The 27241-nt window shown below is 51.8% G+C and overlaps 3 protein-coding genes across 9 annotated transcripts; 2 read left to right on the forward strand and 1 right to left on the reverse strand.

The window, feature by feature from the left end:
• The first annotated feature begins 159 nt into the window (after positions 1 to 159).
• On the forward strand, positions 160 to 13873 carry MARS1 (methionyl-tRNA synthetase 1). Of its 2 annotated transcripts, XM_049625827.1 has the most exons (22): positions 160 to 537; positions 1368 to 1458; positions 1618 to 1696; positions 1775 to 1909; positions 2254 to 2329; positions 2582 to 2754; positions 2933 to 3039; positions 4964 to 5080; positions 5218 to 5421; positions 6199 to 6400; positions 8619 to 8693; positions 9878 to 10048; positions 10218 to 10313; positions 10452 to 10569; positions 10937 to 11150; positions 11937 to 12068; positions 12177 to 12281; positions 12353 to 12539; positions 13140 to 13211; positions 13352 to 13375; positions 13463 to 13555; positions 13652 to 13873. In XM_049625827.1, exons 1-22 carry the CDS (start codon positions 429 to 431, stop codon positions 13796 to 13798), a joined length of 2727 nt encoding a protein of 908 aa, XP_049481784.1. In that variant the 5' UTR covers positions 160 to 428; the 3' UTR covers positions 13799 to 13873. The 2 variants fall into 2 exon arrangements, with proteins under 2 accessions (XP_049481784.1, XP_049481785.1); XM_049625828.1 differs by lacking the exon at positions 13352 to 13375.
• DDIT3 (DNA damage inducible transcript 3) lies at positions 13813 to 17904 on the reverse strand. Of its 2 annotated transcripts, XM_049625837.1 has the most exons (4): positions 17712 to 17904; positions 15382 to 15429; positions 14498 to 14652; positions 13813 to 14401 (listed from the first exon to the last, which is right to left on the reverse strand). In XM_049625837.1, the coding sequence occupies exons 3-4, from the start codon at positions 14630 to 14632 to the stop codon at positions 14033 to 14035; spliced, it is 504 nt and encodes a 167-aa protein (XP_049481794.1). In that variant the 5' UTR covers positions 14633 to 14652; positions 15382 to 15429; positions 17712 to 17904; the 3' UTR covers positions 13813 to 14032. The 2 variants fall into 2 exon arrangements, with proteins under 2 accessions (XP_049481794.1, XP_049481793.1); XM_049625836.1 differs by lacking the exon at positions 17712 to 17904 and having other exon boundaries at positions 14498 to 14758.
• Positions 17905 to 19661: 1757 nt separating this feature from the next.
• Positions 19662 to 27164, forward strand: MBD6 (methyl-CpG binding domain protein 6). 5 transcript variants are annotated; one of them, XM_049625824.1, is made up of 15 exons: positions 19662 to 20053; positions 21097 to 21160; positions 21337 to 21473; positions 21771 to 21873; positions 22004 to 22166; positions 22396 to 23448; positions 23628 to 24289; positions 24565 to 24718; positions 24896 to 25065; positions 25189 to 25602; positions 25694 to 25761; positions 25977 to 26040; positions 26194 to 26363; positions 26628 to 26691; positions 26950 to 27164. In XM_049625824.1, the coding sequence occupies exons 3-13, from the start codon at positions 21361 to 21363 to the stop codon at positions 26266 to 26268; spliced, it is 3039 nt and encodes a 1012-aa protein (XP_049481781.1). In that variant the 5' UTR covers positions 19662 to 20053; positions 21097 to 21160; positions 21337 to 21360; the 3' UTR covers positions 26269 to 26363; positions 26628 to 26691; positions 26950 to 27164. The 5 variants fall into 5 exon arrangements, with proteins under 5 accessions (XP_049481781.1, XP_049481778.1, XP_049481782.1 ...); XM_049625821.1 differs by having other exon boundaries at positions 26628 to 27164; XM_049625825.1 differs by lacking the exon at positions 26628 to 26691.
• The last annotated feature ends 77 nt before the right edge of the window (positions 27165 to 27241 follow it).

Consider the following 27241-nt stretch of genomic DNA (forward strand, 5'->3'; position numbering starts at 1 on the left):
CTAAAGTAAGTTCATCCTCTCATCTGGATAACTCCGTTTCTTGCGAACCCAAATCGAGAGTCGGCCTTTGCTGGTGGCCGCTGTCACGACGCCACTTCAGCAAGACTAGAAGCGGCCTTGGCTTCCGTCACCGCCTTCCGGCTGCCGTAGAGGATCAAAGCACATTGGACTCCACTCGTAAACTACCCCTCCCGCTCTCCCACCAAAAAAGTGCCACTCTAGCACAGCCTCTGCAGCCTCCCCATCTCTCTGATATTGTTTTCCTGTTTCCTGGTGTGGCATGATGGGAGAAGTAGTTTACTTTCTGTGAGCGGCGTGCAGGGAATGCCACGGTTCAGAACTTCATTTCCCGGCGTGCGTCGCGGTGGACGCTCAACCCGCAGGCCGGAGGCCGGTTCCGGTTGCATCAGCGTGGGATTCACGGCGAAATGAGACTGTTCGTGAGCGAGGGCGCCCCGGGGAGCTTACCCGTGCTGGCCGCCGCGGGCAGGGCCCAGGGCAGAGAGGAGCTGCTTATCAGCACCGTAGGCCCCGAAGGTAGTCGGACTGGCTGGTGCTGGTGGGCGGTGGATGAGGGGGGCGGAACCGAAACACACCCAACACGCATCCAGCAGTTGTCTTCCCCAAACCTCCATCCCCCATCACGCACTCCCGTCAGCCTCCTCCCCCATTATCCTCGGTCAGCCCACTTCTCTTCTCCCAGTCACGTCTTTCATTAGTCGCTTCCCTCGATTACTTTCAGTATACCCCTTTCCTCACCTCTAGTCTCCCCCCTTCATCTCCCAGTACCCAGCGTCACTCAAGTGAACCTCTTCCCCATTCCAACTTTCTCCCGCACTTATCAGGCATCTCCCATCCCCCACATCCTCTCTAGTTATTCATCACAACCCCCCAGGCACCCCTTTGTCATTTTTAGGAGACCTTGCTCTCCTCTCCTAAAATACGCAGACAACAAACACACGGACTCCTTCGTTTTACCTCTTCCCAGCCATCTGTTTGGGCGACTCTTAATAGCGGTTCTCTTGTCAGTTTTCCCAGTTCTCTTAATTTTGTTCTCCCGCTCTTCTCTTAGATCATTCTCAGTTACTGTCCGTTGTTCCAGTGTTTGGCTGCAGCACTGTCCCAATACCACCACCCCTCTGCAATGCCCATCTGTTGCCTCCAGCTGGCGGTCCCAGCTGAACACCTGCTAGTCTGTCCAGCTCATTCAGGACCCACCCCCTTTCAGTGGTCCTATCCAGAAAACTTTCCAGTGTCTTTTCCCCCCTTTTCCCTGAACAATGCGAAGTTGTCCATCTAAGTTGACGGAGTTTTTTTTTTTTTTTCTTTTCCTTGTTTTTTTCACTCATTTTTCTCTTCTGCATCAGAGTGTGTGGTCCCGTTCCTGACCCGGCCTAAGGTCCCTGTTTTACAACTGGATAGTGGCAACTACCTCTTCTCCACTAGTGCAATCTGCCGGTCAGTATCGGTCCTTAAGGCAGGAAGGTGGCTGAATAAAGTCGGGGCTTACTGTCCCCTGTGTGACTTTATTTGCCACCACTGTTTCACTATGGGGTGAGAAATGGGCTGGACAGATGGGCCTTTCTAGTTCTACCTTCTGTCGCTCTCTCTGGGCAGATACTTCTTTTTGTTATCTGGCTGGGAGCAAGATGACCTCACCAACCAGTGGCTGGAGTGGGAAGCTACAGAACTGCAGGTGGGACTGAGATATGGGGGGTGGCAGGCAGGCCCTTGCTCTACATACCCATCCTGACCTGCATCTCCCACATTTTAGCCAGCCTTGTCTGCTGCCCTGTACTATTTAGTGGTCCAAGGCAAGAAGGGGGAAGATGTTTTTGGCCCAGTCCGGAGAGCCCTGACACACATTGACCACAGCTTGAGTCGTCGGAGCTGTCCTTTCCTGGCTGGGGTGAGTTGGGCTTTGAGATAGGGATCAGGGAAAGCTGTATGATAAAAGAATTAAGAAGGAAGGCTATATCCAGAGTGCAAAACCTAGCACTGCCCCTTGTTAGCAGTGTAACCTAGAAAAATCACCAGACTCTCTAATCCTCAGTTTTTCCTCATCTTTGAAATGGGGTAATGTTAGTAGCCACCTCATTGGATTATTGTGAGGATTAAGTGAGGTAACTTAAAGTGCTTAACAGAGTGCTTGATGCGTAGTCACAAAGTGCTTAGGGAATGTTAGACGTTATTGTATACCTTGGGAAGAAACTGAGTATTTTACCTGTGGACCTTTTTCTTTTCTCAACGAAGGAGACGGAATCTCTAGCTGACATTGTTTTGTGGGGAGCGCTATACCCATTACTTCAAGACCCAGCCTACCTCCCTGGTGAGAACTGTGCATATCACTTCACGCCCAGCCCCAACCCAGGAGGTTGGTGTAGGGAGTACAGAATGGGCAATAAAATACTGAGGATCCGCTTTGAGGCATAGCTTGACAGGGCAGCCATAGCAGAAAGATGGCTGAGGGAACTGGGGAAGATAACTGGAGAAACTTCCTGAAGAGAGGGAGGAGGTCCACCTTTGCCTCTCCATTCCGGGTCTTGCTGATTGATTCCCTTTTTTTCTCCCTTCTCCACAGAAGAGTTGGGTGCCCTGCACAGCTGGTTCCAGACACTGAGTTCTCAGGAGCCATGTCAGAGAGCTGCAGAGACTGTGCTGAAGCAGCAGGGTGTCCTGGCCCTCCGGCCCTACCTCCAAAAGCAGCCCCTCCCTAGCTCCTTTGAGGGGAGGGCTGTCAGCAATGAGCCTGAGGTTTGGAACAGAGCAGTGGGGTCCCCACAGAGCTTCAGTACTTGGGGGTGGAGGTGGCTTGGAGAGGGACTTTGACCATGGCCATTATTAACTCTTTCCTTTGTTGGAGAGCAAGGAAGGAGTTTCTTTAGTCTTTGGGCCCCCTCACCTGGTGAGGGATTGTATCCACTCTTTATAGGAGGAAGAACTGGCTACTCTGTCTGAGGAGGAGATTGCCATGGCTGTAACTGCTTGGGAGAAGGGCCTGGGAAGCTTACCCCCACTTCGGCCACAGCAGAATCCTGTGTGAGTAGGCACAGATGAGTGGGGCTTGGTTTCTTTCTTACTTTTTTTTTTTTTTTTTTTAATGTTTATTTTGGAGAGAGAGGGAGAGACAGAGCATGAGTGGGAGAGGGGTAGAGAGAGAGGGAGACACAGAATCCGAAGCAGGCTCCAGCCTCCGAGCTGTCAGCACAGAGCCCGATGCGGAGCTTGAACTCACGGACCACAAGATCGTGATCTGAGCTGAAGTCAGATGCTTAACCGGCAGAGCCACCTAGGCACCCCGAGTGGGGCTTGGTTTCTTAAAGGGAGATTACCGATAGAGCCAGTGGGGCTTGGTTTCTTAAAGGGAGATTACCGATAGAGCCAATATCTGTTTGCCAGGTCCCCTTTGCTGGCCTCTTTAATGGTCATCTTTTCCTTTGGCACTTTGTACCTCTCGCTGCACTGATCCAGTTACCAGTTACATAAGAGAATGTAACCAGTCACCAGTTACGTAATAGAATGCAACCCCCCTGAGGGTAGAGCCCCAGACATACTCACCTTTATGTTTGCTACAGTAGTAAGCACACTCATAATGAGAGAGAAGTCACACTGACACAATGAGGAGCAGCACACAGTGTGTTTATAGTGCTTAGGGGCTTGGGATACAAGGATGACGGGGCGGAAGGTGGTTGTCTTGAAGGAAGGCTTCCCCGAAGGAGTTGATTTCTAAGTGGGATTTCAGAGAAAATTATGGTATGCAGTTAATAGGGAGCAAAGTCAATGACTGCAAGAGAAATCAGGGTTTTGTTTTTGTTTTTGTTTTGTTTTTTTTTCTTAAGGAAATGAGCTATAAAACTTTCTGGGAAGTAGTTGCAACATCTAACTGGATGTGTATATCAGCTGGGAAGAAAGGATGAGGTTAATCAGAGGAATCATTTGAGTCTTTGTTAATAGTGGAAACCATGGGAATCCAAGGGGCGCCTGGCTGGCTCAGTCAGAGCGTTCAATGCTCAGTAGAGTGTTCAACTCTTGATCTCGGGGTCGTGAGTTCAAGCCCCATGTTGGGCGTGGAGCCTACTTAAAAAAAAAAAAAATAGGAAAGAAACCGTGGGAATCCTGAGTTCTCAGGATGCCCAAAGTTGAAGGACATGGTAAAAGTGGGAGCCAGGGAGTATAGGTTGAGAATGGTTGGAAAGGTGAAAGGAGCCCTGGTGAGGGGTCAGTGCCAAGGAGGGGGGGTGGGTACCCAATTGTACAGCTGAGCTATCAGGTGGTGAAGCATAGAGAGGAGTGGATTGAATGACTTCAGACAGCAGATTACGTGCCACGACTAAGCATGCACCTGAAATAGTGTGGGGGGAGGGTGGCTATGAAGGCAGTAGCTGATGCCTGCTGATTTGAGTAGGGCCGCAAGGAAATAACTGACATGAGTTAGGGACGGGAGAGTAGGGGGTATGGGAGAACTTGGGAAGACATGAAGATGGGGTGGCAGGCTGTGAGCATTTCAGACAGTGACTGGAGGTAATGCTTCCATGACACCTGGGTAGGAGAGGACACGACAGTGCTGAGAAGGGATGCTTGGGTAGTGTCGAAGTCTGGGGGGTGTAGTGGTTGACAGAGCCAGAGAAAGTTTTGTCGATACCCAGCAAGTTGGAGCCTGAGAATGAGCGGCTGGAAAAGAAGCAGTTATGATAGTAAAGGCGGACAGAGGTCGGTGTGGAATGCAGCTCTTTAAGAGCAGTACCTGGGCTTGCTCACTGTGGCAGGGACCTACACTTGCAACTGTAGGGGGTCTTGTGGTTTTGGGGGAATTCATAATGCTGTGGGTTCGTGTGGGGAAGACTTCAGATGTACCTGAGTCTGTGACAATAGAACAGATCCGTGTGGGTGTTCTGTGCCCTGTTGGTCCCTCTTGACCCTTGCTTCTCCCCCATGAACTGTTCTTTTCCTCCTTCCCTACTAGGTTGCCTGTGGCTGGGGAAAGGAATGTGCTCATCACCAGTGCCCTTCCTTACGTCAACAATGTCCCCCACCTTGGAAACATCATTGGTTGCGTGCTCAGTGCTGATGTCTTTGCCAGGTGGAGCCAGCTGCAGGGGAAGGGACCTCCTAAGGGAGCAGTGGGCCCAAGCGAATAGAATGCCTCGAGTAGAGAGGATCCTGGGGACATGGGAGGGTCTGGGACGGGGCCCCTGTAATCCCCATATCCCCTTCCAGGTACTCCCGCCTCCGCCAGTGGAACACCCTCTATCTGTGTGGGACAGATGAGTACGGTACAGCGACAGAGACCAAGGCTATGGAGGAGGGCCTGACCCCCCAGGAGATCTGTGACAAGTACCACGCCATCCATGCCAACATCTATCGCTGGTTTAATATCTCATTTGATATTTTTGGTCGTACCACCACTCCACAGCAGACCAAGTAGGTTTCCTCTAATCAGGCAGAAATAGAAGGTGGATACTGGGGCTGGGGGCAATGAAAATATCCTGGAGACTGAAGGAACCGGAAGTGCTGTTTAGGCATCCCTCTCAAACTTAGGATCTGAATATTGCCCTGAAATGTATCCCAAGCGTGGGGATTCAGTGGTTGAAGAGGCCTGACCAGGGCTGAAGAAGCAGCCAAGGATGGGAAGAGATAGGACTTAGGCTTAAAGGAAGTTTCTGCCTTCCCTCTGCCGCCTCTCTGCTCTTCTCTGGCTGCTGTTGAGTTTTAGGACCTTCCCTTCCACTCCTATGTTGGTTTATAGCAAATATACTCATTCTTCCTCTGCCTGACACGCATCCTTACAAAAACTGTATAGTAGACAGGTCGGTAGCTTAATAGTGTTCAGCAGTTTAGCAGTTGGACTGATTAATTTTCACTTCAGGACATATCGAAAAAGAGTATAGTCCTATCCTTTTAGAGATTTTTGTTAGCAAAGAGCACAAAACTGTTAAGTTTATATTTGACAAACATAAGTTCGGAAGTGTTGAGGGAAGGGACTGTGTGGGGAGTAAGGGATATATGAGGGGTCTGGGCTCATCCAGTAAAACTCCCTGAAATTGACTAGATGGCCTTGGCCTTGAGGGGCCTTCTGCCCGATTTCTTCGGCACTGGGACTGATTTGGGGCCTGGGTGCAGTGACAGGACGGAGGGGTGCACCACTTCCTCTGACTTCCTCTGATCCGGCCCTCCCCTGTCCCTGATTCACTTTGCCAGAATCACTCAGGACATCTTCCAGCGGTTGTTGACCCGAGGTTTTGTGTTCCAAGATACTGTGGAGCAGCTGCGGTGTGAGCACTGCGCCCGCTTCCTGGCTGACCGCTTTGTGGAAGGTGTGTGTCCCTTCTGTGGCTACGAAGAGGCCCGAGGTGACCAGTGTGACAAGTGTGGCAAGCTCATCAATGCCATTGAGCTCAAGGTGAGAGGAGGGTCTCATGGAAGCCCAGAAGGGGAGACAGTCTGTATTATTCAGGGATTCCCAGGCTTGTCCCATTCAGGATTTTTATTTTAGCATTCAGGACCTTTCGTCGGTGTCTCTTTTTGCCCCAGCTCATTGTTTGGTTCATTGGACGTTTACTGAGCATTTACTACATGCTGAGCATTGTGCCAGGGAAGAGACAGGATGAGTGTATGCTTCCCTACCTTTGTTCCTGCTTCAGATCACCTGATCTGCATGTGTGTAGTTCTTTCTCTCTTCTGTAAACACGTGTTCTTTTCTCCACGTTTACTCATGTGTTAGTTTATTCATTTATTTATACAACCCCTGTGTTTTGAGCTCTTGTGATAGGGTGGTCACTGGGAACTGCTGGGGATGTAGCACTGAGTAAGACAGATCTTTGTGTAGTGCAGGGAGGAGACCAGCCCTAGGGACAAGAATGTATGTACATGATAAACTGCCAGGAGGATGTGACAGTGGCCTCTGGGTAAAGATTTTAGCCAGGTGATCGGGGAAGACCTCTCAGACGAGGTAACACTCCTGAACTGAGAGTTTAACTGAAGAATGAAAAGGAGCAAGCTGGGCGATGAGGGGTTGAGAGTGTTCCAGGCAGAACGAGCAGGAAATGCAAAGGCACAAGGCAGCAAGCAGCTGAAAAGGCAGAATGGAGAAGGCCAGTGTAGCTATAGCACAGTGACAGGGAAGGGGGATTAGGGGGGGTCAGAGAGGTCAGCGGTGACCAGATTACCAGGGCCGGGAAGCCATGTGGGAGCTGAATGGTAGGCTGCTCCTTGGAAAATGGATGGGAGGGAAGCAAGAGAGAAAGTGGGGAGACCGGTTTGGAGGCCAGAATGGTAACTCAGAAATGGGATGCTGGTAGGTTGGTTTAGGTTAGTAACAGCAGAAATGGGGAGAAAAAAAGGATTCGAGATAGGTTTTGGAGGTAGACTGTACTGGATAGATGAATTCTGGGTGAGGGGAAGTCAAGGAAACGATGACTTGGAAGTTTTTGGCTTGAGCAGCTTTGGTAGACAGTAGTGCCATCTACAAACGTGGGCAGGCTTGGTTGAAGGGCAGGAGTTCCGGTGGAGGGCAGTGAGACTGTTGGGTTTGTCCAGTTTGCGGTGCCTGTTAAACACCCATGTAGAAGTGGTAGGTAGGCGGCTGCAGATAGGCGTGTAGAGCTCAGGACAGAGGTCCTGAGAGAGTTCTAATGGCTCACCTTTAGAAGCCCAGATCGGGATGCCTAGCTGGCTCAGTTGGTAGAGCATGCAAAGTCTCAGGGTCACGAGTTCAGGCCCCACGTTGGGCGTGGAGTGTACTCAGACAAGAAAAGAGTCGAAAGCTCAGTTCTAACCTCACTAGGAAGCTTTCATTGATTAGCCCCACCTGACTGTTTAGTCCTCTAATCATCACTCACCAGTGTTTGCATAGTTAGTTTGTGCCACAAATATTTCTTGACATTTTGCTTTGGAAAGGTCCGCACTCCCTAACTTGATTGTAACTTCCTCAGGGAGAGGAACTGTGTATCTGTGCCCCTTCTTTCCCTCACACAGCTGCATACAGTGCAGTGCTCTCTACCTAGCCTGTGCTCAGAGAATGCTTTTTCCTTATTTATTTATTTATTAAAGATTTTATTGATTGGTTGATTTTTAATTTTTTAAAAATCTTTATTTATTTTTGAGAGACAGAGTGTGAGCAGGGGAGGGGCAGACACAGACTCTGAAGCAGGCTCCAGGCCCTGAGCTGTCAGCACAGAGCCCGACACGGGTCTCAAACTCACGAACCGTGAGATCATGACCTGAGCCAAAGTCGGACGCTCAACCGACTGAGCCGCCCAGGCACCCCTAGATTTTATTTTTAAGTAATCTCTACACCCACCGTGGGGCTTGAATTCACAACCCTGAGATTAGGAGTTGCGTGCTCTGCTGACCGAGCCAGGCAGTCGCCCCTGTTTTTTCCTGTTCTTTGGAGTGATAGGACAGAGTCGTGAAACTCTCAGTAACCAATGTTATGCTGTGTAAACTTGAGTCTTCAATTTCTCAGAAGGCCAAGTAAGCATGGAGCTAAGTGAGATGGCAGACTGGGGAGCTCATCCCTTTGTGCCTCACGCCTTGCCTGCACAGCTCCCCCTGGCCTGTGGTCCAGATCCTGATTATCCCACCTTGCATCACGCCTTCCCTTCAATTTCCCTTCACAGAAGCCTCAGTGTAAAGTCTGCCGGTCGTGCCCTGTGGTGAAATCCTCTCAGCACCTGTTCCTGGACCTGCCTAAGGTAAGTGGGCCTTTCCCTCAAGCTATGGATCTCCCATCCATATTTCAGTTTTGTCAGTTTTCCCAGTAATATCCTTTACAGCATAATTTTTCCTTTAGTATGGAACCTAGTTCAGGATCATGTATTCCATTTAGTTTTTCTCTCTTTGGTTTCCTTTTATCTGAAACAGTTCCTCAGCCTTTGTCTTTTATGACATTAACAGTTTTTAAGACTGCAGTCTCTAATCACCTCCCCACCCCAAGTAGACTATTCCTCATTTTGGATTTGGCTATTTTGCCATGATGAAATAAATTCAGGTTCTGCGTCCTCAGTTGTAATACTATATAAATGATATCATGTCCTTTCCGGAGGCACCTGATAGCCATCTCCCCCTCATTGGTGATGTTGATTTTGTCTGGTCAAGATGTTATTCAGTGTCTCCATTGTACAATTAACATTTCCCCCCTTGCAGCTTATAAGCAGTCTGTGGGAGTATACACAAAATCGTTCCATTCTGCCTTCCTGCCAGCAAAGTGTGTGCCTATTTCCCCATAGCCTCACCAATAGACTGTGTCGTCAGGCTTCAGAAGCTATGGTATTTATGTGGGTAAATCACATAAACCATCCCTTCCAACAGATTTATCTGTTTTTCTGCTTACAAAAGTGAAATAAGCTTATTTCTAAAATTTCAGGTAGAAATACAGTACAAAACTAGATGTGTTCTCCATAATTCCATCTGAGAATAAAGCACTGATACATATTTTCCTTCAAAATTTTGTCTGAGCTTCTGTGTGTTGTTACTTATTTTTATTATGATAGGATTGTATATTGTTGTTTTGCAGTTTGCTTCATTTAATATATCTCAGAGGTCTTTACACGTCAGTACATGCGGATCTAACTCCCTCTTTAATGGCCTTGCAAGTATTTCATTGTAATGATATATCATATTTCCATAACTCTACTGAACCGTGGGAGTTAGTTTCAATTTTTTTGCTATGATGAACAGTGTACTTCTTTATATACGTATCCATACGCTTATGTGTATTTCTATTGAAATAATTCCTAGCAGTGGAATTGCTATGTCACAGTCACGAGTCTTTTAATTGTATATTGCCAGACTACTCCAGAGAGGTCATACCTGTTTATCTTCATGCGAACCATGTATGAGACTGTCCTAAATCAGCCCTCTTTCTCTGCCATCTCAGCTGGAAAAACGACTGGAGGAATGGTTGGGGAAGACATTGCCTGGCAGTGACTGGACACCCAATGCCCGGTTCATCATTCGTTCTTGGCTTCGAGATGGCCTCAAGCCCCGCTGCATAACCCGAGACCTCAAATGGGGAACCCCTGTACCCTTAGAAGGTTTTGAGGACAAGGTAAAAAGCCTATGCTTTGTTCATATGTCATATTATTCTGCCTTGGGTTTGAGACCCTGGACTAGCAGAATAGACTGTTGATTATGTCTTGCTTCAGTCAGAGACTGGGTTAGGGAAGTTTTCCAGTGTTCGTTCATCCTATTGTATCTCTCTCCTCCTGGCCCTTCAGGTATTCTATGTCTGGTTTGATGCCACTATTGGCTATGTGTCCATCACAGCCAATTATACAGACCAGTGGGAGAGATGGTGGAAGAACCCAGAACAAGTGAGCAGCTCTTGGTTAGCCTGTCTATGGGGAGGGTGTGTGCATATGTGTGTTGAGGTGGTTAGAATTGGGTACCTGGTCTTTCTTGGGCCTTTGAAGACGGTCTCAGGAGCTTTGTCTCCCAACTGTATTTTGTAGGTGAACCTTTATCAGTTCATGGCCAAAGACAATGTTCCCTTCCACGGCTTAGTCTTTCCTTGTTCAGCCTTAGGAGCTGAGGACAACTATACCTTGGTCAACCACCTCATTGCTACAGGTACCCTGGAAAACTGAAGATGGGGATGTTGCTAGGGAATGAGGGCTGAGGCAGTATTTGGAAGAAGATCTTGGAGAGGTTCTGGATCTTGAGTTAGGAGTTGAGATGAAATAGGAATACTTAGAAGATGAGAACTCAACCCAGAAGAAAGCAGAAGTCTGAAGCTAAAATTTTGTAATGGGTAGAAGCGAAGGGGAAAAAGTAGAATGGAGAGGAAGAGATCTCCAAGTTCTGTGCAGGCCAGCTATTCAAGGAGAAGTGTAACTAGTCATTCACAATTGAGGTTGAGGGAGAGGAGAGAAGAGTTAGTGGGTCAGAGAGGGAAAGGTGCGATTTGAACAGATGGTTCTCATTCTCCTCTGTCCAGAGTACCTGAATTACGAGGATGGGAAATTCTCCAAGAGCCGGGGTGTAGGAGTGTTTGGTGACATGGCCCAGGACACAGGGATCCCTGCTGACATCTGGCGCTTCTATCTGCTATACATTCGGCCTGAGGGCCAGGACAGTGCCTTCTCCTGGACAGACATGTTGCTCAAGAATAATTCTGAACTGCTTAACAACCTGGGCAACTTCATCAACAGGTGGGACTCAGTTGGGGGGGGGGGGGGTAGAGAGTCAGCAGAGGGGCGGGGGGGGGGGTGGGGCGCTGGCTAGCTCTGCTGCACTCGGTAGGAGACATTGGAAATGTGTTTTCTCCCAGCAAAAAAGTGTACTTACAGATCATTGGAAAAATTTGGCTAAAGAAGGGGGTTATCTTAGGGTAGGGGTAGGAGATGTTTGCCGTACTTTTTGGGGTTTTTGTTACTTTAGGCTCACATTCCATGATTGGTCTCTGTCTCAGCTATTCCGCAATCTAAAGAAGTATACTCTGTGGCTACCCATCCTTTCAGATTTGGTTGTTAACTGCACTTCACAGATAGTCTCTACTAGAGTATTGGATAGCAAGTAACAGATTTCAACTTGGTTATTCTGAGTATTGATTTCTTAAAAATAAAATGAGGTTGCTTGACTTTATCAGGTTCTTAGGGGAGAGAGAGAACAAGACATTTTTTTTTCTTTTTTTGAGGGGGGCGAGGGGCAGAAGGAGAGAGAGAATCTTAAACAGGTTCCACAGTGAGCTCAGAGCCCCAAGCGGGGCTCAGTCTCCAAACTGAGATCATGGTCCGAGCCGAAATCAAGAGATGGACGCCTAACCGACTGAGCCACCCAGATGCCCCAAGGAATGAATTTTTAAGCTTTGCCTTGAGGGCTGCCAGGAGGTGTCAATTCTGAGAGAATGGAGAATTATGAAAATCAGGTCAAATTTCTACAAGGACATTGGGCAGTAATTCCTTTTCTCTTCCTTCTCCTTCCTTACTCCCATGAAGAGCTGGAATGTTTGTGTCTAAGTTTTTTGGGGGCTGTGTCCCCGAGATGGTGCTTACTCCTGATGATCGGCGCCTGCTGGCCCATATCACTCTGGAGCTCCAGCACTATCACCAGCTGCTAGAGAAGGTTCGGTAAGTAACCTGCACCTCTGCCTCATCTCAGTAATCTGCTGGCATGTTGAGAGCCCCATACTGGTCCCTCTGGGACTTTCCACTTCAGTTTGCCTCCTCCCTTCCCAGGATCCGGGAGGCCTTACGCAGTATCCTCACCATCTCTCGCCATGGCAACCAATACATTCAGGTGAATGAGCCTTGGAAGCGGATTAAAGGCAGCGAGGCTGACAGGTAAGTTTGTGGAATAACGTGGGGGATAGGCTGGGTCCTTCTGGAAATTCTGACTAATATCTCTTCCCCAGGCAGCGGGCGGGGACAGTGACAGGCTTGGCGGTGAATATAGCTGCCTTGCTGTCCGTCATGCTCCAGCCTTACATGCCCACGGTTAGTGCCACCATCCAGGCCCAGCTGCAGCTTCCAGCTCCAGCTTGCAGCATCCTCCTCACAAACTTCCTATGTACCTTACCAGCAGGACACCAGATTGGCACGGTAGGTCTCTCAGGGCTGGAGAAGCCAGCCTCTTAAAACCCCTACCTTTGCTATGCAGCCTTTGGGGAGGGGTCAGAGAACTTTGGACATAGGCCTCTTACAGCTGTTCTCTGAACCCCCTCCCCACTCCTCCCCACTCCGCACTCAGGCTTGTTTCTGATATAAAGTATCAGCTCACGAGCTCCATGTTATCTGTAGCCCACATATCATCATTGTTCTTCGTGCCAGAACCCAGTACCTGGCATGTAAAACTAATTGGTATACAGTCCATGTAGAGTAGATGTTTGAAGAAACACCATGGTCACCTGGTCTCCATAATGCTAACAGGAGGGATAAAGTAAGTTCACCTGTACACCCTTGTGTCAATCTGGCATCCTTAAAGAGTTTAAATAGTCTTGGACTTTATTAATATTTTGGGCTTTCCTAGTGAATGGCAGTGCTTTTTCTGGATTCTTTATTGAAATCAGCAGGTACATGCTCATTTGTTTCTTCTGTAACATTTAGAGCTCCTGAGTATCAGTGACGGATTAGAGAGGCCCTCTCTGTAATCTGGTAGCGTTTATACGTAATCAGTGAATGATTATGTACCTCTCTTCACAGGTCAGTCCCTTATTCCAAAAATTGGAAAATGACCAGATTGAAAGTTTGAGACAGCGCTTTGGCGGGGGCCAGGTGAGAAAGCTAAAGACTGTGCTGTCACCCAGCAAGAGCCATGGTGTCCTCTCCTTGTCCCCGAGTAGTCCTCACTCATTACTCTTTCCACCTTTTGACCCTGCTGCTTCCTTACTTATAGTTTTTCTTTCCTGTCTTAGCTGGAAGAGTCCTTGGAGTTAAAGGTAATCCCATTCCTCTGAGATGTTCTGTAAAGCTTGAGGTCGAGGGATATTTATTGAGCAGGTGATAACTTTGTTGTTGTTCTCTAGGCAAAAGCACCCCCCAAGCCAGCAGTTGTAGAGGCTATGGCAACAGCTGGACCACAGCAGATACAAGTGCTGACAGATGAAGTGACCAAACAGGTACGCAGCCTAAACCCTGTGGGAGACTGGACAAGCTGAATCCTAAATAGGTTCCTTCTGGTCTCACTGTTCTTTCCCCACCTGCTCTCCTTTTAGGGCAACATTGTGCGAGAACTAAAAGCACAAAAAGCAGACAAGAACCAGGTTGCCGCAGAGGTGGCTAAACTCTTGGATCTGAAGAAACAGTTGGCTCTAGCTGAGGGGAAACCCCTCGAAACCCCTAAAGGCAAGAAGAAAAAGTGAAAGTGAGAGCGTGGCTCATAGGAAGTCACTTTAATGGATATGGACAGTAATAAATAAATGTACAATCTCTATATACATGCTGAGACCCTTTCCTGTTGTCTACCCCAAGCTTTCCCCCTACTGAATAGATGGGGTCGAGGGTCACATCATTTGGCACTGATGAGAAGATGGTCAGCAGCCACTTCCACGAAAGGTAGGTAATAGCCTGAGGGGGGAAGTGATGGTTCCAACCGTTCACGCTTTGTGCAGATTAACCATTCGGTCAATCAGAGCTCGGCGAGTCGCCTCCACTTCCCTGGTCAGGCGCTCGATTTCCTGCTTGAGCCGTTCATTCTCTTCAGCTAGCTGTGCCACTTTTCTCTCATTCTGTTGTTCTTTCTCCTTCATGCGTTGCTTTCCAGCTCCAGCTAGGGACTGGCCACTCTGTTTCCGCTTCCTGGGTCTTTCTTGGTCTTCCTCTTCTTCCTCCTGAGCCAGGGAGCTCTGAATGGAATCAGGAGAGCGAGGGCTCTGGGAGGTGTTCGTGACCTCTGCTGGTCCTGGCTCCTCAGTTAGCCAAGCCAGAGAGGCAGGGTCAAGAGTGGTAAAAGTTTTTGATTCTTCCTTCAAGGGAATGAGGAAAGATAGAATAGATATTAGTTAAGAAGGGAAGGGCAAGACCCTCCCACCACCCTCCAGCTTCAGGCCTAGCATTCTCACCTCGTTTCCAGGGGGTGAAACATAGGTAGCCCCATTTTCATCTGAGGACAGCACCTCCTGCAGGTCCTCATACCAGGCTTCCAGCTCCCAGCTGGACAGTGTCCCGAAGGAAAAAGGCAATGACTCGGCTGCCATCTCTGCAGTTTGATCAGGCTCTGGAAAAGTACATACTCAGGATGTGGAGGTCAGGGGTAGGAGTGGAATAAGCTCCACAAAGCAGTTAAACAGTCTATACCCCAGGACGGCAAACTGGCCTGCTACCTGTTTGCAGATAAAGATTTATTGGAACATAACTACATCCGTTTACTTACATATTGCTTACGGCTGCTTTCATGTTACGACAGCGGAGACCTCGACATTCAAAATATTTACTGGTTGGCCCTTTAAAAAGTTTTCCAATTGGTCTATACTAACGTTCCTTCCTTGCTTTTGCCCAGCATATGAAGAAGCAAGGATCTGGAATATACATTCTTAGGCGATCCTAGTAAAAGTCCTCCGCCTCCCTGGGGGAACTTGTTGGTAGTTTCCAGGGGCAATTATCAGACCATCTGTGTTCCTTTCTCCTCCTGTGTGGGGAGTCCTTTGGGTGAGTCTAACCTTGATGGGGACTGAGGTTTGGTAAGACAAACCAATTATCTTTGTTGGGACTGACTGCTCACTCAGCCAGCTTTCAATTAGGACATGCTCTAAGAATAGTGATTTGGTCACCTAGTTAGGGGAAGGCCAGGAGGATGGATTTAGCCTGCCAGCAAAAGTTTGCTCAGATTCAGACCCTCCTCTCCTGTCTTCTTTAGGTGCTTTCATAACTTGTTAGGACTCCCAGTACAGTGACCCTAAGCAGCACCTCTTAGGAATTGGTTTTGGGAAAGGTTGGTTAAGTTTACCTGCTCTCAGGTATGGTGATGTATGAAGATACACTTCCTTCTGGAACACTGTAGGGATCAAAGACAGATGTTAGTCATTTTTTGGAAGGGAGAGAGGTAGCTTCTTTTATCTCCAGCCTCCTATTGGTGTTTCCTCATTTCCTGTCTTACAGGGTACAGTCAATGGTCCCTGCAGCCATTTCCAAGGACAGAAGACAGCCTTTATTTTTAGTTGCTGACATTAGTAGTCCTGATTACATAATAGAAAAGTCACGGCCAACTCTACTTTCTCTAAATTCAAACCTGCCAGGGTAAGGAACAAATCAAGTGGTATTCTCCTAATTCCATTCCCACACTGACATCCTCCAAATGCACATTTCCAGTCTGGACCTCTAATGAGATCTCCAACTGTGCTATTTAACTGCTTACCTGAATCTCCTTTTGGATGTCTAAAAGGCATCTCAGACTTTTATATGTCCAAAGACAAATCCCTGCTCACCTTTCCCTTCCATGGTCTTCCCCATCTCAGTAAATGGCATCTCTACTTGCTTAAACCAAAAACCTCAGAATCGTCCTTGATTCCTCTCTCACACCCCACAATTCAAACCACCAGCAAAAATTTTTAACTCATTCTTCAAAATCCCGGAATCTAAATATTTCTCACCAACTCCATTGTTTCCAATCCAGACCAAGTTACTGTTATCTCTGTTGGATTACTGCAGGTCTCCCAGTTTCTGTCCTTGCTACCCCTCCCCAAGTCTGTTCACTATAGGCAGCCAGAGTGAGCCCTTTAAAACTTAAGCCAGGTGCTGTCATCCTGCTCAAAACCCCCCAATGACTTCCAATTTCATGAATATGAAAGGCGAAGGTCTTTAAAATGGCTAAAAAGGCCCCATACCATCTCTTCCTTCCCTGCCCTGGATTTCTCATTGGCCACTCTCCCTCTTGCTCACTCTAGTCCAGCCAAACTGGCTTCCTGTCCCACAAAGAGACTGCATGCTCCCACCTTAGGACCTCTGTTCTTGCTGTTCTTCTGGAAAGCTCTTCCTTCCACATATTTGCCTGGCTTACTGCCTTGCCTCTTTTTAGATCTTACATTTAGAAGTCACTTCAGTGAGAGAATCCCTAACCACCCAATGTAAAACTAACCCCCCCACCCTGAGCATTCTCTACTTTTCCATGCTTTAGTTTTCTCCATGGCACTTAACATATGTTTGTGGTATGCCTTTTCCCACTGAAATATCAGCTCTGTGAGAGCAGAGATTTTTTTTTTTTCTTGTTCACGGATATATCTGGGCCCCAAAATGCATGGCATGTAGCAGGTATGTGTTAAATATTTGTTAGGAATGAGTGGATAAATTCTTCCCAGTCTCTCACAGGGAAGGGAGGAGGAAGCCCAGAGGCAGAGCAGTAGCTGCCTGTCCCTGGGGACTGGAGGTGCAATATCACCCAGAGTGTTTCTCTTCAGGGCTGTCCTCCCTGGGGAACCCTCCTTGCCTTCCAGTGTGTGGGCTGCAGCTTTCATCAGCAGTGGAGCCCCAGGCCAGAGGGCTGCAGAGCCAAACAGGGGGCTGGCCTGATGCAATGGTTACACAGAGATTAGTATGGAGACAGGACAGAGGGAAAGAGGCAGGGACCAATCTCAGGGGAAAGACAGTATACTGGAGAGGTCCCAAATGGCTTCCCACACTTAAGAGGTCCAGGATGCTCTCTTGTGCGGGAGGCCCAGAGACTTCTGGGGGAATGTGAAAACCTATCTCCAATCCCTGTTGTCCATCGGTACCCCTCCTCCCAAAAGCCTTGAGTCAGTTTCCTTAAGGTTCAATTTTCTGTTAGGGCGCGGAATGGCTATCCTGTGGAGGATCCAGGAGCGCCGGCTACCGACGTGGCCACTCTGGCCCTGAGACGCTGGGGCTGAGAAGGATTGGGGGTGGGGTAGGGGTAGTGCCGCTGACCGTAAGGCGGTGGCAGAGGCGTGAGCCATGGTCACCCAGGCGTCTTAGCGTGGGGGAGTGTCCTGCTGCCTCGCCTCCCACCGTACAGGCCTAAAGAGGCCGGGGGTCAGCAACATAAAATAAATCTCCCGAGGGCATCCAGACCCCTTCGACCAAGAGCACAGAGCAGGGCCCACGCTCCGGGCAGGGGTGGGGTGACGCTATCGTCCGAAGGAAGAGAGGTCTGCAAGCACCACTCCCGAATAAAGGATTCTCCCCATCCCTCCCTCGGACTGTCACTAATTTCATCGAGGAGGGGGTGGGGCCACATCCTAAAAACAAATGCCTGACTCGGAGGGGACAACTGGTGTTCCCGAATTTCGGAAGGTAAAGGGTAGATAAGGGATCAGTACTCGCCTCTCTCCTCAGGTTCCGGCTCTGATTTTGGCTTTGCTGCTGCCACCCGCTCATCTTCAACATGATATGCTCTGTGCCTTAGACTCAAGCCTCTGACCTCGGTAGCTGGGAGCGCCGATCTTTTAATAAGGCCTTGCCCTCCTCTCAGGGGCGGATCCAGAAGCTTACCAATCAGGGCGCGGCACGCCGGTGCCAACCCCGCCTCATCCCTTACATCCGCCACTCAGAAGCTCCCGCGGCCCCGCCCCCATGGCTCCCTCCGGCTTGGGGGTAGACGTTGTGTTGGACCCGGAAGTGGCTTTGGGTCACGAGGCTTCGCGGAGGAGGTGAGTGAGTCATGCGCGCGCGCGGAGGGGAGAGCTGGAGGGGGAGGGGAGGAAAGGGGGGCGGGGATGATGCAATGTTTGGCAACCGGTGTCTTCGCGCGCACGCGCAGGGGACTACAAGGGTGGTGGGAGGTGCAGGGTAGGGGGGTGGTGTAGGGGAGAAGAGAGGGCGGGGCGCCAGGGCCCGGCTCCCAACGGCCCCAACGGCTATCAACCGTGGCTGCCCCCAGGCTGCCTGAGAAGCCTCACTGCAGCTTGTCTTCTTCAAGAGCTTTGATTCCGCCCACCTGGCATTAGCCCCTGTTTCACCTTCTCCATAAGAGACTCCCATTTTGCTTGGTCCCCTCCCAGTTAATGGACACAAGGCCTTTTAAACCAACCACTTTTGAAAGTTCGCATTACAGGACTGCCTAACGTCTTCTCGAGTATTCTTAAAAAGGTCTTCTCTTTTAGCCCCCAACTCCCCCAGAAGAGGCCGAGGAACTTGAATACTTTTGCTTGTCATTTTCAGCTCCTTTCAGAAAAGCACCCTTAACTTTTATCTTTGTAAAGTTTCTGATGGGCCCCCAGCATGCCAGGATTCGTGTCCTTTGACCAGTCGAGCCGATTCTCACTGTTTTCCCTACTTATCATTCCCCCACGGTGCCCTGGCGCTCTTCACGAAAGCTCAAGACCCGCCCTTTTCACTGTACCAGATGCCCAAGTCCTGTGACTCCCTGCTGTGAGGAGCCTTGCACTAGCTTCCTGCCGCGGAGGTGCCTTGGGCTGCGTTAGAGCCTTTCGCCTAGGACATTGCATGCACTTGAGCGCACAACTGCTTTGGACTGGGTTGTCAGCAGCCCAGATTCTAGCCTCAGCTGCTCCTCACTTGCCCAGGGATCCCAGGCCAGTCACCTAAGTGTGTGCCTCAACCGTTCTTATTTGTAAATAAAAGATAATGAGTTGTGAAGGTAAAATGAGAGAACTATGAACTTGGAGGCAGCCTGAACAAAAGTGAAAAGCACCATTTAAAATGCGAAGTATTTTTCTTGTGCCATTAGGTAGAAAAAAGATGCCATGTGACGGCCGGTTACATATACTGTCATACCCTCGTGGGGGCAGCCAGGGTTCAGTAGAATCTGTCACAAGGTCGGTTGTGGCTGGAAGACAGGTATCGGTGGTGGTGTGACAGTGACAGGTCCTTGGCCAGGCCTGCGCTGCGTTGCTCCAGACCTCCATTTCCCCTTCTGTAAATGGGAGTGGGGGGTGGTTTAGACCAGATGGTCTCTCCTGGCCCAAAGACATGACCAGGTTGTCAGTGACAGGCAAAGGTCATGTGACTTGACAGGCTGAGGTCGTGTTGTGACATGTTGACCTGGGGAGGCGGGTCAAGTCCCAGCACACTACCCGGGAAGCCTTTGGGGTGGGGCAGGGCAAGTCGCGACTTTCATCTTTTGGGGCTGGCCCCTCCCGGACCTGGCATTCCTGGCTCCCCCAACAGATTGTGGCTTTAGAAGGGGCCCCTCCCGGGGAGGGCTGGGATTGGCCACCAGTGGCCTGGGAAGAGGCTCAGATCCTTCCGCGGAGGGCGGGGGGGCCGCGTGGGGTGTTTGTTCTCTTGGGGATTAATGGGGGGTTGTGGGGGAGGGGTAGGCGCGCTCCCGCATGCGCACTGCGGCCCCTCCTGTTGGCTCGTCGTTGTCCGCTGGGCGGGGGCCCGGCCCCGCCCCTCTCCCGTCCGGGCAGCGGCGGCGGCGGCGGCGGCGGCTGCGGCGGTGGCGGCGGCAGCGACGGCGGCGGCGGCACCAGCCTGCGCGGTGCCTTCTGGGAACGGAATCCCCAGGGCTGCCCCTGGCCCCCATGGCGCATGCGCGGGAGGCCGCTCGGTGATCCGCGGCGGCGGCGGCGGCGCTTCCTGCTAGGACCGGCCGGGGCCGTACCGGAGGCTCGGGCTCCACCGACCCTCCTCCCACTCCCTCCCACTCACCCTCTGGGCCGCGACTGCGCAGGGCGGGGCCGGCCGAACCATGGGCCGCGGTGAGTGCAGGGCCCGGCCCCCCCATCCCGCCCCTCCCCCTCCCCTCCCCTCCAGTCCCTACCCTCTGCCCCCTCCGCGTCCTCTCGGCCCCTTTCCTTGGCCTCATCCCCACTTCCCTACCCTCACCTGCCCCCGCCGTTTCTCCCTCTCACTGCTTGACTTTTTGCCTTCTTCACCTCCCTCCCCTCAGTGCTTCTCCCACCCTCCGCCCGCCCTCTCCCCAAGTTCCTTCCTACTTCGTGCGCCTTCCCCTCCTCCCCAAGCTGAGGGAAGCAGGCTGGGTGACAGGGCGCCTTGTTATGAGAGGGAAAGTTTAGAAGCCGCCAGTGTGGGGTGGGAGCGATGGTGAGTTTGGAGAGGATACTTGCAAGGTTTTTTTTTGGGGGGGGGGCCTCCCCACATATCAGAAGAGAATCCTTCTTAGAGGCAATTTGAAGCCAGTGGGGTAGGAGGTCCTGAAGCCCCTTGCCTTAGGCTTGGGGGGAAATCAGGAGCTTTTAAGTATCTTGGGAGAAGACAGAGCTATGGATCCAACCTTTCTTCAGAAGACCCAAATGAACTAGATCAGTGATTGTCTAATGAAACAGGCATGGAGGGGATCTGTTGGTACCACCCCAGCGGGCAGTTGGGCAATTGCCTGATGACCTGTGGGGCAATCTGCACTTTTTATGTGATCTTCCTGGGGAGTAGGGAACAGCAGGGGGCCAGACTCTCTGGGAAACTTCCTAGTGGCCTGGCATGGGAATTTGCCCATATTCCAGGATGAAGTCTTCTGTCTCTGATGGGACAAAGGGGGCTTGCCCTTTACGTCTAGTAATTGGGTTCTGATTTCTTGGTCCCTGGTAGTGGAGGCTTTGATCCTCTGGTTCCTCAGTCCTGTACACGGAAAGGATGGTTGTGGACTCAGCCAACAGAACCCTGAGATATGTGTGGGCACCTACCTCATGTGGTTAAGGATCTTTCCCTTGAGAGTATCCTGAGCTTTGGTGCTCTTCTGAGTTGGGCAGATTCCCGACAGTCCTTTCTCTCTCCTGTGTTGCAGGTGTGGGCTAAGCCGGAGGCCCCGGCTTTAGACTGGACCCCACAATGTTTGCAGAGATGTTCAGGTAGCCATGGTGGGATGGCAGAGAGTTCTTCTTCATTTTCTCTCTCAGCTCTCTGAGGGTTTCTCCATACTCCTGAGTTCTCGGGTCTCCCCAGAATCTTTGCCTTCCTGGAGTACTCCCTCAGGTACCCAGCACAGTTTAATCCTCCTAATGCCCACATGGATGTCTGTTATCAGGCACGTGGGAGCTGATTACACACAATGAATGGGGGCAATGAGAGCAGTGGAGCAGACAGAGCTGGGGGCCCTGTGGCCACATCTGTCCCCATCGGCTGGCAGCGCTGTGTTCGAGAGGGTGCTGTGCTCTATATCAGGTATGGCTCCTCAGAGTTCCCACAGTTCTGTCCTCAGGCTGTTCGGTGCCTGAGTTTTCTTTCCCACCCCTCCTCTCAAAGCTCGCATCTCTGGTACCTACCCTATTGCTCTCTGTTCTTCTTTCCTCAGCCTTTTTGCTGTCTGTATCTGGCCCTTTAAATCTGTTTCTTTCTCTTTCCACATCCCTTATCCTCTGTCCTTCCCAGGAAGGTCTTTGATTAAAGAACTGTCCTTTTAGGCACGTTTCCTGATATGGTGTCAACTAACTTTATATCTCTGACCCTGTCGTCTGCCAGCCCAAGTGGCACAGAGCTGTCTTCCTTGGAGCAAACCCGGAGCTACCTCCTCAGCGATGGGACCTGCAAGTGCGGTCTGGAGTGTCCACTCAATGTCCCCAAGGTCAGAGTGGTGAGGGGTGCCAGAGAATACAGGGATATGCCAAGTGACCTACTGCAAATGACTGATCATGGTAGCTCTTCTCACAGATCTCACCCTCTCAGAGTCCCTGTCCGTGACTCCTGCCTTACAGGTTTTCAACTTTGACCCTTTGGCCCCGGTGACCCCGGGTGGGGCTGGGGTGGGGCCCGCATCAGAGGAGGACATGACCAAGCTGTGCAACCACCGGCGGAAAGCCGTTGCCATGGCAACTCTGTACCGAAGCATGGAGACCACCTGCTCACACTCTTCTCCTGGTGAGTTTTCTCCACTTTCCCGACAACTGAGGAAAACTTAAGGGCCTGGAAGAGGGATGGTGGGAGGAGCTCTATGAGAGGGAGTAAGGAGAAGGGTGGCGCGGGGAGCTGCTTGTTGAGAGGAAGGTACAGGGAGGTTGGGGATCTATGGGAGATGGGATGGAGAAGATGAAAGAAAGTTGTTGGAAGGGGAGCCACAGGCTGACCCTTCATTTCTCATTCATTGCAGGAGAGGGAGCGAGCCCCCAAATGTTCCACACTGTGTCCCCAGGGCCCCCCGCTGCCCGCCCTCCCTGTCGAGTCCCTCCTACAACTCCACTTAATGGGGGTCCTGGCTCCCTTCCCCCAGAACCACCCTCCGTTCCACAGGCCTTCCCTCCTCTAGCAGGCCCTGGGGGGCTCTTCCCACCACCAAGGCTTCCTGACCCAGTCCCTTCTGGAGGCAGCAGCAGCCCCTGTTTCCTTCCAAGGGGCAATGCCCCCTCTCCAGCCCCACCGCCTCCACCTGCTATCAGCCTCAATGCTCCCTCCTACAACTGGGGAGCTGCCCTCCGAGCCAGCCTGGTGCCCCCTGACCTGGGCTCATCTCCAGCCCCCCATGCCTCCTCCTCACCACCTTCAGACCCTTCTCTTTTCCACTGTAGTGATGCCTTAACGCCCCCTCCTCTGCCCCCAAGCAATAATCTCCCTGGTCCCCCTGGCCCCCCTGGTCCTGCCACTCAGCCACCAGTGTCTTCAGCCACTATGCACCTGCCCCTGGTCTTGGGACCCCTGGGAGGGGCCCCCACGGTGGAGGGGCCTGGGGCACCCCCCTTCCTTGCTAGCAGCCTACTCTCTGCAGCGGCCAAGGCACAGCATCCCCCGCTCCCCCCTCCCAGCACTTTACAGGGCCGAAGGCCCCGTGCCCAGACACCCTCAGCTTCCCACTCCTCATCACCCCGTCCCTCTCAGCGTCGTCCCCGCAGACCCCCAACGGTATTGCGATTGCTAGAAGGGGGAGGCCCTCAAGCCCCTAGACGGAGCCGTCCTCGGGCCCCTGCTCCTGCCCCTCAACCCTTTCCTCTCCCTGAGCCATCCCAACCTATTCTCCCTTCTGTGCTGTCCCTGCTGGGACTACCCACCCCTGGCCCTTCCCATTCTGATGGAAGCTTTAACCTTTTGGGGTCAGATGCACACCTTCCTCCTCCCCCAACCCTCTCCTCAGGGAGCCCTCCCCAGCCCAGGCACCCTATCCCACCCTCCCTGCCTGGGACCACCAGTGGCAGCCTCAGCAGTGTGCCAGGTACGTGAGTGTGGTAGAGCCTTCCCCTTCTCTGGTGGATAAAGGCAGCCAAGGTATTTAGGGGAGCTTAGAGAGGTCTTGGGTGGTTTTCTGGGTCGGAGGCATGAGGGTTGGGTTCTTTGGACACTGGGAGAAACAAACACTCCTGTCTTGAGCTGAATTTTTCTTTTCCTTTGCAGGTGCCCCTGCCCCACCAGCTGCCTCCAAAGCCCCCCTTGTCCCCAGCCCTGTGCTTCAAAGCCCATCTGAAGGGCTTGGGATGGGGGCGGGCCCAGCCTGTCCTCTGCCTCCCCTGGCTGGTGGGGAGGCTTTCCCTTTCCCTAGTCCTGAGCAGGGCCTGGCGCTGAGTGGAGCCGGCTTCCCAGGGATGCTAGGGGCCTTGCCTCTCCCTCTGAGTCTGGGGCAACCTCCACCTTCTCCATTGCTCAGCCACAGTTTATTTGGCGTGCTGGCTGGGGGAGGGGGACAACCTCCCCCTGAGCCCTTGCTACCCCCACCCGGGGGACCTGGCCCTCCCCTAGCCCCAGGAGAACCTGAAGGGCCTTCACTTCTTGTGGCTTCCCTGCTTCCACCACCCCCCTCAGACCTTCTTCCACCCCCTTCTGCACCTCCTAGCAACCTCCTTGCCTCTTTCCTGCCCCTGTTGGCCCTGGGCCCCACAGCTGGGGATGGGGAGGGATCTGCAGAAGGAGCTGGGGGTCCAAGTGGGGAGACATTTTCAGGTTTGGGAGACCTGCCCCCCCTACTATTCCCCCCACTTTCAGCCCCCCCTACCCTCATAGCTTTAAATTCTGCGCTGCTGGCTGCCAGCCTGGATCCCCCCTCGGGGACACCCCCCCAGGTGAGGATAAGGGAGGAGTGGGTGGGACAGAACAAGAGGTAGAATCAGAGATGGGAGCTGGGAATCAAAGGCTTTCAGTTTCATGCCTGAGCTCTTCCTCAGGGCCTTTGGGGAGGGCTTAGTTCTTGGCTGGGGGTAGGATGGCTGCAAGAACTGGGTCTGTATTTAATAAGCGTGGCCTACTTCACGTGAGACTTCAGTGAGATCGTATATGTGAAAGTACTGTACGTTTGTTAAATACTTTACGCATATGGTGTTGTCATTCTTCTTTTTAGCCCTGTGTCCTGAGTGCCCCCCAACCTGGACCACCTACCTCCAGTGTCACCACGGCAACTACTGACCCGGGGGCCTCCTCTCTGGGCAAGGCCCCCTCCAACTCAGGGAGACCCCCCCAACTCCTTAGCCCTCTGCTGAGTGCCAGCCTGCTGGGTGAGCCTGAGGGAAAACTCTGGTGTGAAAGAGAAGAAAGGAACCAGTAAAAATTGGGAGTAGAGACTGGATGAGTTGGGGAAGAGTTTTTGACCCTGGGGTTAAGCCTAAGATTAATAGGGTCTGTTCAGCCTAACTGGTTTGCCAAGGGAGACTCCTGACCTAACTCTTCAACAGGTGATCTGTCTTCGCTGACCAGCAGCCCTGGAACCCTCCCCAGCCTGTTGCAGCCTCCTGGCCCTCTTCTCTCTGGCCAGTTGGGGCTGCAGCTCCTCCCTGGGGGGGGAGCTCCTCCACCCCTCTCAGAGGCTTCTAGTCCCCTAGCCTGCCTGCTACAGAGTCTCCAGGTGAGCCTGTGGGCACGTGTGTATCAGGGACAGAATTTTTTCCCAAACTGGATGTATGACTTTCTGAGTTACAGTAGCAGAGTAACCATATTTGGGACTAAGATTTTATTTTTTCGCCTGCAGATTCCTCCAGAGCAGCCAGAAGCCCCTTGTCTGCCCCCTCAGAGCCCCACCTCAGCCCTGGAACCGGAGCCTGCCCGGCCTCCCCTCAGTGCCTTAGCCCCACCCCACGGTTCTCCCGACCCCCCAGTCCCTGAGCTGCTCGCTGGGAGGGGGTCAGGGAAACGGGGCCGGAGGGGAGGAGGGGGACTTAGGGGCATTAATGGTGAGGCCAGGCCAGGCCGGGGCCGAAAGCCTGGTAGCCGGCGGGAGCCTGGCCGACTGGCCCTCAAGTGGGGGGCACGTGGTGGCTTCAATGGACAAATGGAACGGTCCCCAAGAAGGACCCATCACTGGCAGCATAATGGGGAGCTGGCTGAAGGGGGTGTTGAACCCAAGGATCCATCCCCTCCTGGACCCCATTCTGAGGACCTTAAGGTGAGTGCAGGGTGATGGAGGTCCGGGCTGAAGGGCTCTGAGGAAAGGCTGGGAACTTGGTTCCTTTTCCTAACTTTTCCTACACATACAGTCCATGTTTTCCCAGGTGCCCCCAGGGGTAGTCAGAAAGTCTCGTCGTGGCCGGAGGAGAAAATACAAGTGAGTGCTGGGCCTGCCACAGTCCTGGCCTTCTCCCACTTCTTGATGGGTTTATAGAAATGTCTAGAGTGGCTTGGCTTTCAATAAGGCTCATGTTTAAATATGAACAGGATATTATGCCTTTATTATCCAAAAGTAGAAAGCTTCCCACCCAAACTCTGAGCTTCACCTGGTGCTTGGGGAGGTATTCCTGATCATCTGTGCCCTTATTGCAGCCCTGCTCGGAACAGCAATAGCTCCCGCCAGGACGTTACCTTGGACCCCAGTCCCACAACCCGCGTAAGTGTGTGTCAGGGTTGCGGGGTGGGGGGGATGGGGGGAGGTTGTAAGGGACGAGGCAAGAGAAGAGGATTAGAGGGCATGGGGAGAAAATAAAAGACTTCCCAATACCTAGGTGTTTGATCACTTCTTTCAACTTCCCCTCTTGTATAGGCGGCTGTCCCTCTGCCTCCCCGGGCCCGCCCTGGCCGTCCTGCCAAAAACAAGAGGAGGAAACTGGCCCCTTAGCAGCCATACCTGGAGCTGGATCTGACCCTGACTGGGGAGAGCTGAGTGCTGAGCCTTGGGAGCCCCTGCCAGCCACCTGCACCTGTGGACAGTGGGTGGGGGCACTACTCCCCACTCAGAGCACAAATGCAACCCCTTCCCCTACAATCCCATCCTGAGCCATTGCAGGGGGTAGGGAAGCTCACCCTCTCCCCCCCAAAGCCATGTCACTGAAAAGGCCTGGGGGGGGTGGTATATGGCCCTCTCCCCACCAGGCTAAGGGGAACACCCCCTTCCCCAGGTCTTTTATTTGTTTAAGTTATTTTTGCACAAATGACTCTTTTATATTTAATTCGACTTCATTGCCTCCCTTCTTGAAGCCAGCAGGCTCAGTTTACAAACCTGTGAGCTACTGTTGGCTGCTGCCCTCCTTCCCAGTGAAAGGTACAAAGCAATAAGCATCATGCATTCCCCCCTCACCCCTCCAACACCCCTCTGCCTCTGGCTCAGGTTGCTCAAAGCACAGATCCCCTCTTACCCCTGTCCCCAGGTTTGAAACACATAGCCTCATTTCAAGGTGTAGCCAGCTTCCCTCTACTTTCCTCTGGGATATAAAAGGGGGTAAGGGGGCACAGAGAGCCCTCTGGGCCTCTCCTCCCACACACACTACACTGCCCCTTCTCCCCCCATCGAAACGCTCAGAGACGTTGTGATGATGCGACTGAGGATTATGCACCGTGGTCCAACCGGAGCGGCCAGCACGACCCGCTGTCCAGGGGCTGCCTCCTGCCTTTTCTTTTGTAAAGACAAGACCCTTGGGAGTTTTAATTCTGTTTTGTACTTGCCCTGTGGGGCCTCCACTGCTTTTCTATGGGAGACACTCTTAATTTAACAGATGAGAATATTTTGAAACTCTGGCTCTGACTCTGTACTCATTTTTTCCTTAATTGAAGAACACGTTACAATTTAAATCCTCTACTAGCGGAGAGTGGCT

The sequence above is a fragment of the Panthera uncia genome, chromosome B4 (genome assembly GCF_023721935.1).
Source record: "Panthera uncia isolate 11264 chromosome B4, Puncia_PCG_1.0, whole genome shotgun sequence".
In the NCBI taxonomy this organism is placed as follows: domain Eukaryota; kingdom Metazoa; phylum Chordata; class Mammalia; order Carnivora; family Felidae; genus Panthera; species Panthera uncia.